A 15,413-nucleotide genomic window follows, 5' to 3' on the forward strand; every position below is an offset into this window, starting at 1 on the left:
CGGTGAGGTCGCACACACCGACAACAGTCGCTCTACCAAGCGCACCGCGCGTTGCATCGCAATGCGTTGCGTGAGCTTGTAGATCGATTGATTGATTGTTAAAACTAGAACTTCGGCCGCGCTGCGCGCGGCCTCAGCTCTATCGCCCGCGCCCACATAGCACCTGCGCCCACACAGCGATCTGTGCGCCCGCCCTGCACCCCTCCTCCTCCCCCAATGTGCAGTATTGAGAGCCCTGACGTCACAACATTTGGAGTGATGGCCACTGCACTCTGGTTGATTGGAGTACACCTAGGGCCCAGGTACAGCTGAGATGAGAGAGATGTGTATGTTAGACACAATATGACTCTGAGCAGGCATCACAGTGTTTAAATTGCATCTGGTGAAGAAGAGACTTTATTTTCCTATGTAGGTAGTATTGTGTAAATACTGTATGTACAGTACAGGACAGTACGTACTGTACTGTACGTACTGTACTGTACATACTGTACTTGTACTGTACTGTACCTGTACGTGCTGGTACTTGTACTGTCCTGTACCTGCACTGTACTGTACCTGCACTGTACTGTACGTACTGCACTGTACGTACTGTACTGTATGTACTGTAATGTACCTGTACTGTACGTACTGTACTGTACTGTACGTACTGTACTGTACCTGCACTGTACAGTATGTACTGTACTGTACCTGCACTGTACTGTACGTACTGTACTGTACCTGCACTGCACTGTACTGTACCTGTACTGCACTGTACTGTACGTACTGTACCTGCACTGTACTGTACCTGTACTCTACGTACTGTACTCTACTGTACGTACTGTACTGTACATGCACTGTACTGTACGTACTGTACCTGTACTGTACTGTACGTACGTACTGTACCTGTACTGTACGTACGTACTGTACCTGTACTGTACGTACTGTATGTACTGTACTGTACTGTACTGTACATGTACTGTACATGTACTGTACTGTACGTACTGTACTGTACCTGTACGTACTGTACTGTACTGTACTGTACCTGCACTGTACTGTACGTACTGTACGTACTGTTCTGTACTGTACGTACTGTTCTGTACTGTACCTGTACTGTACTGTACGTACTGTACCTGTACTGTACCTGCACTGTACCTGCACTGTACTGTACTGTACTGTACGTACTGTACTGTACTGTACCTGTACCTGTACCTGTACGTACTGTACCTGTACTGTACTGTACTGTACCTGTACTGTACCTGTACGTACTGTACTGTACCTGCACGTACTGTACCTGTACTGTACCTGTACTGTACGTACTGTACTGTACCTGCACGTACTGTACCTGTACTGTACGTACTGTACGTACTGTACTGTACTGTACTGTACCTGTACTTGTACTGTACCTGTACTTGTACTGTACTGTACTGTAACTGTACTGTACCTGTACTGTACTGTACTGTACTGTACTGTACTGTACGGTACGGTACGGTACTGTACTGTCCTGTACCGCTACCTGTACTGTACTGTACGTACTGTACTGGGCAGCGCTTGTTTCTGTGTGCTCTGCAGGGGAACGAAGGTGCTGAGGTTTTGTGGCAGATGATGATGATTGGCTGTTAAAAGAACCATCAGGAAGTAAATTGCAGCTGGCGAAGTGATTTGCATAAGTATTGGGGCATAATGCGTTTGTTATTGATTGTACATCATGCAAGTACAGTAACGGTATGGGAAGCAGCTGTAAACACAGGCAGAATATTGAGGAATTTTGGGGGAAAATGTGGAGTTAGTTGGGCCATGTGTCTGCTCGGCCATAAGCTTCATACACTCGTGTACACTCCATGAGTGTGGCCGCCAATTATGGTAGCAGGATAAGCCTTCTATGGCCCGGATCGCTGACCTAGCGGTCCGGGCACTTAGGCTCTGATGTAGCGTGACAGAACGTAGCAGGTTCGAGTCCCGTTCCCGACAGCCTTTGCTGTGTTTCTCTCCCCGTCCATTTTCACTTAATAACTATCATTAAAGGCAGAAAAAACTAAAAACGAATCTTAATTTTTTTTTAAATAACCCTGCTCTGAAAATGCACACGGCCTACCTATCTGATAATAAAGGAGCCTGGCATGCACTCATCGACAAATTTAGGCACAGTTTCAGCCTGATCCAAAGCCCACTGACTTCCATTATATACTGCCTACTGGGCAGTACTGTGCACAAGACATTTGGCGCTGATCAGTCGAGCTAAGAATGGGCAACAACCTCCATGCCTAGCGCCCAGAGCCAAGGGTTCTTAATCAACTCGAGTAGTGGGCCCTCTTATAGATGCTAGGCTCCTACAGAGCCAGCTCGTAAAAACTATTTTTACGAAGTGGCTCTTCAGACGCGAGCTGACTAGAAGAGGGTCTGTTTCTCTGCGTGTCCAAAGCTAACACACTGATTTGTGCCAAATGTCTTGTGCACACTGCCAGTAGGCTACAGAAGTACCTCCTTACACTTAAAGATATATAGTTTAACTTACATTTTATAATGGAAGTCAACTGGGGCTCTGATCAGGCGGAAACCTTGCCCCAATTTGCCCAATGGTTAGCAACTTCTGATCTACTGGGATTTTCTTGCACAACCATCTGTAGGGTTTACAGACAGAATGGTGAGGAAAAATAGAGAATATCCAGTGAGCAGCAACTCTGTGGCCGGAAATTCCTTGCAGGAGAATGGCCAGACTGGTTCGAGCACATAGAAAAGGCATCAGTAACTCAACTAACCGGGTTACAACAGAGTTATGCAGAAGGGTTCGGGTTAGAGTCATCCATGGTGGAAAAAGTACTCAAATGTTTTGATAAGTAAAAGTATCAATACTGCAATGTAGAAGTACTGCAATGTAGTGTTACAACTAAAAGTCCGGAATTCAAAATGTATTTGAGTAAAAGTATTTGTATAAAAATGTACTTAAAGTACCAAAAGTAGTAAGTGCTCATTATGCAGAATGTCTTCACAAGTTTTCAAATCTTTTGAAAATAGCAGATCTACAAGCTCACAACGTGTCGCATTGTAGATCTGCAATTTTCAATTAGCCGAAATATATTTAGAGCTTAAGAGGTTAATGTATGTTTAGTAATAAAAATATAAATCTACAAAGTAGCTAGAAACTAAAGTTCAAATAATTGTAGTGGAGTAAAAGTAACAATATTTTCCTCTGAGATGTAGCGGAGTAGAAGTAAAAGTACTGAACATTGGAAACACTCCAGTAGAAGTAGAAATTCCTGAAAAGTGTACTTAAGTACAGTACTTGAGTAAATGTACTTAGTTACTTTACACCACAGTCCACACGACACCGCACAGGCTCACCAAAATTGGTCAATAGAAGACTGGAGAAACGTTGCCTGGTCTGGTGCATTCTCTGTAAACCCTAGAGATGGTTGTGCAAATCGCCTTTCTTCCCCATTCTGATGTCTGGTCTGAACTGCAGCAGATCTTCTTGACCATGGCTACACGCCTAAACGCATTGGGTTACTGATTGGTTGATTAAAATAATTGTGATAACGTGCAGTAGGAGAGGTGTGTCTAAAAATGTATTAGTTTATTCATTTACTGTATTTATTTACTTTTTTCCAGTGAAAATTCTGTTAAGTCTCTTAGTGTGTTCATGGCTTGCCCGTTTTGTAATAACTGGTAATGTAGGAATTCAAGATACCGCTGCACTCGCTGATAAGGAACTTAATATTCTAAGCTAAATGTGTCAAACAAAAATGTGTTGCATAGTTTTAGCACCAACACCGTCATAAGAGGCTTAATTCTGAACCGGCCATGCATGCATGCTGAACACACGTACACACATCTGCCGTGCTGTGAAGCATCCAAACAACCAAACATCTGTGAATACCTTCCCTGCCAGCCGAGCCATGGTCTGATTTAAATGCAGCATGCGGTCGCATGTGTCCGCCGGTCTTTATACGTCTTTGGGGAAGGAGTTCCCAATGGGACAGTCATTTAGAAGGGATTCCCCTCTCATCATCATCGTCCTTGAGATCACAGGAACATCATCTGGGTGCCACGGCTGTGCAGTGTGCACACCTGCTATTCGCTGTGCATGACGGCGGTGCGAAACTAAAGTATAAATCACCCTTTAGTGTGGGTAAACCACCAGTCACTCAATAAGAGCATTAGCTTTTAAATCACTTTCAACCTGGAGTCCCCATGTCATTCATTCTAGGAAAATAGCCTATCAACAAGCTCACAACGCATAGCATCGTGACACGTTGTGAGCTTGTAGATCGTCTGTTTTCGCTATTCGTCGTACGACAAAGCATATAGGGCTTAACCAATTACTTTGGGCTTATTTTTTTGGGACTTTGAGCTTGTAGATCTGCTAATTTTTTTTTATCGCGAAAATGTGTGCACATCTTTGAATATATATTTTTAAGTGAACTTTTGTAAAATGTTTTGTTCCGGGGGCCTCCAGAAGCAAAGATTTGAGTTACAAATGTTTGCTTTAACAATATATATTCAAAGATTTGCACAAATGTTTTTTCAAAAATAGCAGATCTACAAGCTCGTACAAGCTCGTAACCCATTAAGACCTTCCCGGTCTTAATGGGTTACGTGGCTTTGGGTCTAGGATGCTAAATGGAAATGGATAGCCTGGAGGGGGAGGGAAGGGGTTAAAGAAAGAGAGCACAGACACAATCCCACGTTCTGCTCACAACATCGACACCCACTTCCAGGCGGCGGTCACGACGATGGCACTTTCCCTCTCTGCTCTCGTCCTCAGTAATGCCACAACATAGCTCGGCCATGGGCTCCATTCCAGGGATGCCGCTGGCTTTGCACACAAAGACGACCAGCGTGATGAGTAGGAGGAGATCTATAACCACTTATACCTAGCCTGAATATATCAGACTATAAGCAGTTCACTCAGTGAGTGAGTGGGCAGTCTACGGTCTGAAGCCAGGCTAACTTATACTCTCTATTCTAACAGACCTGACCTTACTTGGACTGCTTTTTCCCCCCCCATCTACACCAAATCTTCAAAAATAGCCAATCTACAAGCTCTGCTATTCAAAAATAGCAGATATACAAGCTCATAGCGTGCCGTGCTATGAGCTTGTAGATCAGCTTTTTTTTTATCATGAAAATGTGTGCAAAACTTTACAAATGTCTGTTATTTGAAAAAAAAACTCAAACCTTTTCATGTCAAGGACCACCCAAAATTATGTTTTTTGGCCACCTATCCCTATCAAAATGTGTTCTTCTAGGGACCCCCCAGAAGCAAAGATTTGAGTTAAAAATGTTGTTTCAAAAAATATATGTATTCAAAGATTTGCACAAATGTTCAAGATTTTTCAAAAATAGCCCAAATAGATATTTTGGGCTAATGCCCCCCCCCCCCCGAATATGGATGCTGGGGTTCAAGTGCTGGTTAAAAACGATGCAGGATGACAGATTGCCTAAAGAGTTTACATCCAAACCTCACTTTGGATGATGTAAACCCTTGGCACACGGCGTCAACATTCCTCCAGACAGCCAACACCATGTATAACTGTGGTATGCGATCTATGTGCTGTGCTGCTGCAGACTAGCCCCCCCCCCTACACATGCAGGGAGATCAGAAGCGTTAAGGTGTGAAGCCACGGGCAGCAGCAGCTACCAGGGTTAGTTGGAGAACGAACGCCGCGCCCCCCTGCTGTGACAGAGGAGCAGGACCAGAGGGCCAAGCAGGGCACCGTGCCAACTAAGCGCACACTGCTCTGTGTGTGTGTGTGTGTGTGTGTGTGTGAGTGTGTGTGTGTGTGTACGTACGGTATATACAGGTCACGGTGTGAGTACGAGGAGGTGTAGGTGAAAGTGTGTGAGTGTCAAGTGTGTGTAGATGCCGACGTGTGTGTGTGTGTGTGTGTGTGTGTGTGTGTGTGTGTGTGTGTGTGTGTGTGTGTGTGTGTGTGTGTGTGTGTGTGTGTGTGTGTGTGTGTGTGTGTGTGTGCATGATTGTGTATTTATGCATATTCATGAGGTGAATAATATACTGTGCATAATATCGTCACTGTCAGTTGGAAAGAAACCTTGTACTGTTTGTCCAAAACAGTTACTTTTCAGAAAATGGGGAGAAATGGATTCCAATGGATCCAATGTAGTTATTATTTAGTCACAAGCTAGATGATAATACTTGGGGAAAAACACTAAATATTTACAATAACCCTCAAGACACGTTTAACCACTTTCACTTTCATATAAACAAAATAAAAAATAACAAACATAGCAGATTCACAAGCTCGCAATGCGACACGTTGTGAGCCTGCAGATAGGCTATTTTTGCTACTTTTCTGTGACTCTGTATGGCGAAGTAGGGCATTCATTTATCAAAAAACATTAAAAGTTGGAATATGGAGATGCAAGGTTTCTGCCCGACAGCAATGATATGCATTTCCTGTGTGTGTGTGTGTGTGTGTGTCTGTGTGTGTGTGCCTGTGTCTGTGGATGACGCTACATAAACTAAAAGACAATGCGGGGAATAAATCTCTGTCTCTTTATCTCCGTCTCTTTGTCTCTTTGAATAAATAAGTCTCTGTCGGGTGGAAACCTCATATGTCAAAAACTGTTACTTTTCAGGATTCAAATTCAAAAGTATCAAAAGCAGCAGATCTACAAGCTCAAAACGCGTCGCTTCGCGGCGCGTTTCGAGCTTGCGGATCTGCTGCTTTTGTGTGACGCTGTACTATGATCACGGAGGGCGATCATTTACGAAGAAAAACACAAAAAGTTTAAATATGGACATAAGAGGTTTCTGCCCCCGACAGCAACGCTACAGTATAATGCACTCGCACTGTACTGAAAGAACTGGGTCCTGAGCCAGCGTGAAATGATTTATTCCTCCATAATAAAAGGATGGGGAAAAAGAAGGTGAGGTCAAGAGAAACGCGGAACTCGGTGAACTCGGCTCTGAACCGAAGAGGCAGTGGACCAGGGAACAGTATGAGGATGACCACGTAAACACGACCCATGTTTTCAGAAAACCTCAATTTTGTATTTAAAGAAATTCCTGAAATGACACTTTTCCGGTTAAAAAAGAAAAAAGGTATAACAACGTATAGGCTTTCCCGGTCTTAATGGGTTAATGAATAAAAGTAATTTTGTCCAATCTGTATGGTAGAGTATGTTGATCCAACATAACTTATACAATTGTGGTGGTTGTATTTTGTCTCCCCCCATTTAGATCGTGTCAAAGGTCATGTCTCACCTGGACACAGGATCTGACAAGACTTTTGACCTGACCTCAAGATTCAATTTATCCCCCAAGCAAGCAGTCAGGCTCTATTAGCACATGGTAAACATGTCAGCACTCGCGCAGGAAACCGGGTTCAAATCCGGGGTAGAAGAGGAAAGTAATGTCTTTACATTGTTACGCGATACACACAATAACTCTGTTTTATGCTTTGGTTGCTTCATGTGCTTTATCACACAAAAGTGTGTGATGATAGATAGATCAAAACTGTCACATTTCACATCCGCAATTATTCTCTCAGTGGTTGTCAGCTACTGACAATCACTGGCACACACACACCACCAGAGCTGTAAGAACAGAGCAGGCAAGATTTAGACAAACCCCACCCTCCTGGGGTTCTGAGTTCTAAAGGCTGTGTTCAACAGCCTAATGGGGATCCTAGCAAATAAACAAACAAACAAATAAACAACTCTCCAGTCACTCATAGCATGATATAACAAAATCAAAACTTTTATTTCATCTTCGAAAACAGACAGACCTAGTTTCAAACCACCTTTTTGAGTCGTGTGATAATAAAAAGGTGCACTGCGGCTGCATAATTAATCAGAAGTGATCACAAATTTTGGATTTTATGTTTCACAATTATGGTTGGCAATTAAATCAAACGGTTATACGTGTCAGCTGTTGCACCTGGTCTCCTTACACAAGGATTAAATAACCAGAACATTGTGCAAAGCATAACATCCATTAGGGCTCTCAGAGGAACAATACAACCGCAGAAACAATTAGCCTAAATACTATTTGACCACAAATGTGGCACAGAGATGCACAATAACAAAGCAACAAAGACATTAAGAAATGTTAGGACATCTTTAGTTCCAACAAAAATCATCACTAACGATTGATTAATAATCGTGATTACAATATTAAAGCCTCACTATGTAACTTTCTTTTTAATGAATAAAATGTAATTTTGTCCAATCTGTATGGTAGAGTATGTTAATACAATATAACTTATACAATTGGGGTGGTATTTAGTCTCCCTGCTCTTCTATTGAGACATTTAGATCATGTCAAAGGTCATGTCTCACCTAGACACAGGATCTGACACAAATTATGACCCGATGGTCAAGATTCAATGTATCCCCTGAGCAAGCAGGCCGGCTCTATTAGCTCAATGGTAAAAATGTCAGCACTTGCGCAGGAAACCGGGTTCAAATCCGGGGTAGAAGAGGAAAGTCACATAGTGCTGCTTTACGCAAAACTAATTATAGTTTTAAACCATAATAATCGTGCAGCTCTAGAGTAGAACTACTGTAGAAGAATGTGTTCAACCCTTTATCCCCGTTTCACACGATGCAATGCAGGATTCAGAGAATAGCCGTTTCAACTTTAACCCACTACACCACACATAACTAGCAACCCCCAGTGGCATTGTGGGTAGACAGGAAGAGGTTACAGTAACAAATCCTCGACTAGGGGGGAAGCGGGCAGTCAGAGCTTCCTGAGACGACGGTTAAGCAACGAGAACGCTGTCAAAGAACACAGAACGGCCCACATTCAGCCCAAGTAAACACTTTAAAAAGGTTGACCCTGACATTATTACTTCCTGTATCCCTCCAAACCGCAGAGACAAAGCACAGAGCCTGATCTTATTGGCAGAGAGGATATGAAATCGTTGCTGTCGGGCAGAAACCTCATATCTCCATAATTTGAACTTTGTGTGTAAATGAACGTCCTACTTGATCATACTACAGCGTCACACAAAAGCATCAGAAGTAGCAGATACACAAGCTCGAGATTGTAGATCTGCTACTTTTGCAACATTTGAATTTGAATCTTGAAAAGTAACAGTTTTGTTTTTTGGACATATGAGCTTTCCACCCGACAGAGACTAAATGATGCTTGTATGTGTGATACTGTACATTCTTAAGGTTTTTAATATGGCCAAAGCATATTGCAACTCAGTGGCAGCAGGGCCTTCTAATCTGACGCAGTACAAGAGGACAGGTTGTTGTGTGTGTCACAAGTTTGTTGCCATCGCCTTGGGATTTCTGAATAGTCCAGTATTTGTTGTGTCTGAGAGGGAAAAGCCATTTAAATGTAGATGACTAACAGCTCCTAGCTTTCTCTGTGTGTGTGTGTGTGTGTGTGTGTGTGTGTGTGTGTGTGTGTGTGTGTGTGTGTGTGTGTGTGTGTGTGTGTGTGTGTGTGTGTGTGTGTGTGTATATCTCTTTCCCATGTTACTTAATGCTGTCTCCCTCTCTCTCGTGAAATCAAAGCTGTGCGAGTGGCCGGCGATGCCGAAAAACAACAACGAGAGATGAATAAATGAACATATCACATTATTTCAAAAATGGTGTCATTAAACATTCATAGGGAAGCATCTGTGGGTATTTTGTTATTAAAAAGGTCCTAATCCTTTCACGCCCAAGAAGGATAGAGTAAACAAGGTCAACAACTCTAGTGGTTATATCTGATGCAAAACTGGCAATGGGGAATAGAGTCTGTGCATAATGTAGGCTTAATTACATGTTTTATTTATGTACAGCACTCAACATATGGAAGCAAAAGAGCACCTATTTACTCACAAATGGAGTGTACACGCACACGCACACACACACAGTTGGGAATAGGATCCGGAACTGGATGAATCGGAGGAACGGGATCCAACATTGAGGAACTGGAATCGGTTCCACTTCCATCACATTCGGCACCGTTTCTGGAACCGGTTTCATTCAAAAGAATTACATATCATGTGGTCCTCACACTTTTTAAATTTCAAGGACCACCATAACTCTGAGAGTGTACAAATGGAACCAAATGGACCCTTATGGGTCCATTTGGTTCCATTTGTACACTCTCAGAGTTACAGACCTGTAAGGGTCCATTTGGTTCCATTTGTACACTCTCAGAGTTACAGACCCTGTAAAGGGTCCATTTCGAACACCCTATATAGGAATCATTAAAGGGACCCATTAAGGAATCGGACCGTTAAGAGGGAATCATTAAGGAACCTTAATCGTTAAAATCCCAACCCTACACACTACACAGTACACACACACACACACACTTCCAAAATACTACAAGGCAAAATAATGGACCCTGGAGGGCTCTCCCCAAAGCCTTTCAGAAGCAGCATTAAAATGTCAGCATATATATAAAGTTCTAGCTCTAGTGCTTTCACCACCACGGGCTTATTACTAATCACATTCAGTAGCCCTGGCTGCACCGCTCTATGAAAATACTGACTCTTGTTTAGACTGTATTGACATTGTTCAGTAAAAGATTAGTCTCTTAACAGTCTAGCAGCAAATGCTTACAGTGTAGAATCTACATGGGTAAGACATGTGATGTTCATCCATCTCTGAACGTCTAAAATGTTAACCCGTGAAGACTTGAGGCCAATTCTACTAATGCCTTAGAAATCAGTCTCACAGGTTCAAGATCTTTCAAAAGTGTTTAAAAAAAATAGCAGATGTACAAGCTCGCAGAGCGACACAAAGTGACACGCCGTGAGCTTGTAGATCTGCTATTTTTTATGCAGAAATCTGAAATGACACAGCTGCTTTCCCAGTTTAATGGGTTAAATTACTGTGTAGTGTGTGGCATAGACTTGTGTATAAGATGTTCTGAATCTACATACTATTATGGTATATGTACTGTATACGAATAGGATATAATGAAACTTCATTGGATCATTTTATGGTTCTTTTTGAACAGACATCACCATGCGGCAGCATTCCGTCTGCGGCAGACTTGTCAATTCAGTCGAATAAGGCAGCTAAGCAATTCCATATCTTAACCCTCTAACAATATGCTGCTTAAACCAATAACCGGGCACATGGATCATATTATATGACGAGAGCTTCGGATTTGAAGCTGCTAAACCCCTGATATTTAATATTCCTCATGGCATACAGTAGGTCCTATGACGGCCACAGACATTCACAGCTCAATGAATGCCAGTGGATTGGATCTCCTATGTTGCTTTTAGTGTGTGAGAAACATGTTCAGATGTGGAAGATGCCCTGTTCTGTGTGAGAGAGGAGCTGCAACGATGCGAGTGCACTACCACTACAGTACACTACACACAATAAAGTGATGTGCAACTGTGATTTCATACATTCATTCATACGTGCAACATACATATCCAAAAATACCCAATTCCTTCAAGCACAAAGGACTGGGTAACAACACTATTTATAAGCATTATAACTGTGATATTCATGTGTCCGATATTTAATATGCCATGTGTTGATTGCTTAGTTAAAAAGCTTAACAATGTACCTTGATGGTGCTATGTATGTCTTTATGTAAATGTAATCAGGTGATGGACAGGTTTAAAAGGGGAAGCAAAATAGTGAGATGGTTTTGGTACATTATTTTCCCCCCTCACACCTCAAGGCTGCGTTTTTAATATTATGCTTCATTAAAGTATACGTTATTGAAAAAAATCATGTTTTACCCCAACCCACAATCAATTCATGCATAGCCTACATACCAGCCATACTGGCTGCTGTGTTCCACTTACAAAACACAACAAAAGGACTATTCAGGTGTCTATTGTTTGCATCGTGCCTAGTGGTTAAGGTGTCTAGTGAACAGGCAAGAGCATTATTGGTTTATTGCTGTCTGGTCTGACTTGCCTCATTGTTCAGCCAACAACCTACAGATCATATACATACATGTCGCTACATCAGCCAGTCAGTCTACGATGGTCTCAATCGATTCAGTCACAACAATATGTATTCTTAAAAATACCTCCTCCTCTAGACATGATCATCAAACTGCCAATGTTCAAAACATATCATGGATGGATGTAGCCTTGCTTGGATCAAGACTATTACATATGTATATATATGCATAAAATACATCTATGATAGTCTTGATCCAAGGCTATCATGGATGTAAAGTGACAATGCATCTATCTGTGATGAATGTGGTACAATGTATCAATCTGTGGCGAATGTGATACAATGCAACAGGCTCTGCATACATCAGAGGGGCGATAAGGGGGTTTGTAGAGCAGAATGATAGCCGATCTACAAGCTCATATTCGTGCCGCGCTATGAGCTTGTAGATCTGCTATTTTTTTTGAAAAATAGAGACACAGGAACTGACAAAAGGCATGTGATCTCATCTCCAACTAGTCCATTCGGTTGTAAGATCTAGAACGCCCTGCATGGCTTGATCAGACAGGCTGACACACACACAACATAGATGTCACGGTGTGTTGACAACAACATTCCTCCAAATCATGACAGGACATCATGATCATCCTCCTCGGCGACAGACAGACAGACACAGACACAGACACAGACAGACAGACACAGACAGACAGCCAGCCAGCCAGCCACCCTGGCCGTGTCAACCCCTCTCTTACCTGGGCACACAGCTGGGCGAGGAGCGGTCCACCTCCCAGGTGGCGTAGAGGTTCATGTGCACCGGGCGGCCGGAGGAGGAGATGGTGGTGACCGGCTTGGAGGGCTGCATGTGCGGGGAGGGGACCCCGCCGCCACCGGTGGTCCGCGGGAGCCCTCCTCCTCGCTCCGACATCCTGGAGGCTGGAGGACGGTCGATCGACACACAGATATATATACGATGATCACCCGATGCTGTTCTGTGTCTCGCAACAATGTGTCCCTCCTGCTCGCCGACGCGGGAAGTGCTGGCGGGCGATCGAAAGTTGATCCGATTTCTACTAATCGCGAGCTATAATAACGATAACATTACCGTGTCAGCGTCTTCTTCTTCTTCTCTCTCTCCCTCCCTGGTTCCCTCTCTCTCCCTGGTTCCCTCTCTCTGTCTCTCTCCCTTCTGACTCAACTTCGCTATGGTTGGTGTTTATCGCTGGTTGCAGGAAGCGGAAATTTCTCCCCGAAGTGAGTCGCACACAATGAGCAGCAAAAGGAGCTACGCCTCTAGTTAAAGACGCATGACTCCCTTTGCAGAGAGGCAGAGAGAGACACACACACATACACACGCGCACGCACGCACTCACACACACACACACACACACACACACACACACACACACACACACACACACACACACACACACACACACACACACACATACACTTACAGTACACACACACACACTTAGAGAGAGAATGAGACACACACACACACACACACACACACACACACACACACACACACACACACACACACACACACACACACACACACACACACACACACTATGAGGCTTGATTCACACACACACACACACACACACACACACACACACACACACACACACACACACACACACACACACACAGACACACAGACACACAGACACACAGCTCTCATTCTGTGTGTGTGTGTGTGTGTGTGTGTGTGTGTGTGTGTGTGTGTGTGTGTGTGTGAGAGAGAGAGGGGGTGTAATAGGGATACTTAAATAATATTTAATAAATGTTTTAACATTGATTGAAAGTTTGCAATTATTCCAAATGCCTTGTGGCAAATATAGCTGATACTTCTAGTAATAATTGACTAATATGGTCATATCGAGTTTCATATTGGACAATAAGCCCCATTGTAAGACTGACTGCTTGTGGTTATCTTGATAGCCAAACGGGAAAAGGAATCAATGCCAATAGTAACCTACACTGGCAGATTGCCAACAGTGGGATCGATTGAAAACCCGTTGAGAAGACATCTAAAACCATTTGGGTTATTTGCTTTCAGGGGGAATTTCAGTTTGGATTTGAGGCTGATCCCTCAGTCACACACAAAGAAATATAATGGCATTTCCCAGACAGTGATAGTGCCCTGGCTGTGACAGAGTGAGTAAGACCAGTGTGCTTGTTGTTTTTATGATAAAAACCAGTCAGGTGTTTTCTGAAAATATTCTTCCCACCAACTAAGTCATCGTTTCTTCCCCTGGCTGTCAACACACACATAGGGGCTACACACACACAGTGGTGTGTGAGGGAGGCAGACCAGAGAGAGAGAGAGGGGCTGGCTGAGGGGGTGAGTGAGGCCTGTACCCTCACCCAAGGGTTCCCAAACTAGTGGTGTGGTTCTCAACCTTTTCAGGCCCCCCAAAATAATCATATTTTAACTGGGGACACCTCAAAATAATCATATTTGAACTGAGAACCCCCCAAAATAATCATATTTGAACTGAGAACCCCCCAAAATAATCATATTTTAACTGGGGACACCTCAAAATAATCATATTTGAACTGAGAACCCCCCAAAATAATCATATTTGAACTGAGAACCCCCCAAAATAATCATATTTTAACTGGGGACACCTCAAAATAATCATATTTGAACTGAGAACCCCCCAAAATAATCATATTTGAACTGAGAACCCCCCAAAATAATCATATTTGAACTGGGGACCCCCCCCCCCCCAACCCTGAAAAGCACTTGTAATTGTAGGAGTTGAGGCATTACATTTAGTTTGACTTGGTTCCACGGATAAATATTGCCTTGTAGATCGTCTATTTACACAATGTTTTCCACTTTCTTATGTAATATTTGACTATGGTATTAAAAAGGTCTTAAAAGTCATTCAATTGTAACTTTAGAAATGTGCAGATACCCTGTATACACTTATACTGTATGTTAGTTTGTTTACTGTTGAGTGAGAAAACAATGTTGCACACCTCAAAATAATAAGTCAATACTTTTCAAGCTGTCCATTTGGACTGTTTTTATTTATGTTTTATTGTTGAATGTAATTGTATGTTTTTCTATGGACCATGAGTCTGCAATAAAGACATTCATTCATTCAATAACACTGCTCTCACCCACCCTGACAAAAGGTTCAAAACCGGTACCTGTCTACCGATAGACAACTTTCGTTATGTCAACATGACCGTGTTTGCACTTTTGCATCTGGGTAATATTTTGTCATCATTACTGCCAGGAAGAGGCACACTCCAGTCAGAAGAACAGCAGGTGTACGTCACGGTGTGTGCACGCTCTCCGTTTGAAATATGAGGTCGTTATGCACGACTACAAGTCATGAATGTATAGAAAATGAATCATGGTCGACAATCACTCAGGCAGTCGCAGCAGAAGTACAACTTGCTGACTAAGAGGTGACGTGGTTCTGTAGGCACTTTGTCACGCATTTGTCCCTAAATGTCACCTGACTGAAAGTGTGCCAATGATTACCGATGGCACCTTCCGAGGAGTTCGCTTGAGCTCAGGACATTTGGAACTTAAAGGAGTAGTTCACCCATAAAATGACTTGTTT

The 15,413-nt window shown here is 42.9% G+C and overlaps 1 protein-coding gene across 3 annotated transcripts in view; it reads right to left on the reverse strand.

Annotated features, from left to right (window-relative positions):
• pacs1 (phosphofurin acidic cluster sorting protein 1) overlaps nucleotides 1–13,073 on the reverse strand; it is a 102,503-nt gene extending 89,430 nt beyond the window's left edge. For all 3 annotated transcript variants that reach the window (XM_080450598.1, XM_080450597.1, XM_080450596.1), the window contains exon 1: nucleotides 12,576–13,073. In XM_080450598.1, coding sequence (XP_080306724.1) covers nucleotides 12,576–12,748 — 173 coding nt within the window. In that variant the 5' untranslated portion in view covers nucleotides 12,749–13,073. The remainder of the gene's footprint in view (nucleotides 1–12,575) is intronic.
• Nucleotides 13,074–15,413: the final 2,340 nt, after the last annotated feature.

This window comes from Gymnoscopelus braueri (genome assembly GCF_963280865.1).
Source record: "Gymnoscopelus braueri genome assembly, chromosome: 15".
Taxonomy (NCBI): Eukaryota; Metazoa; Chordata; class Actinopteri; order Myctophiformes; family Myctophidae; genus Gymnoscopelus; species Gymnoscopelus braueri.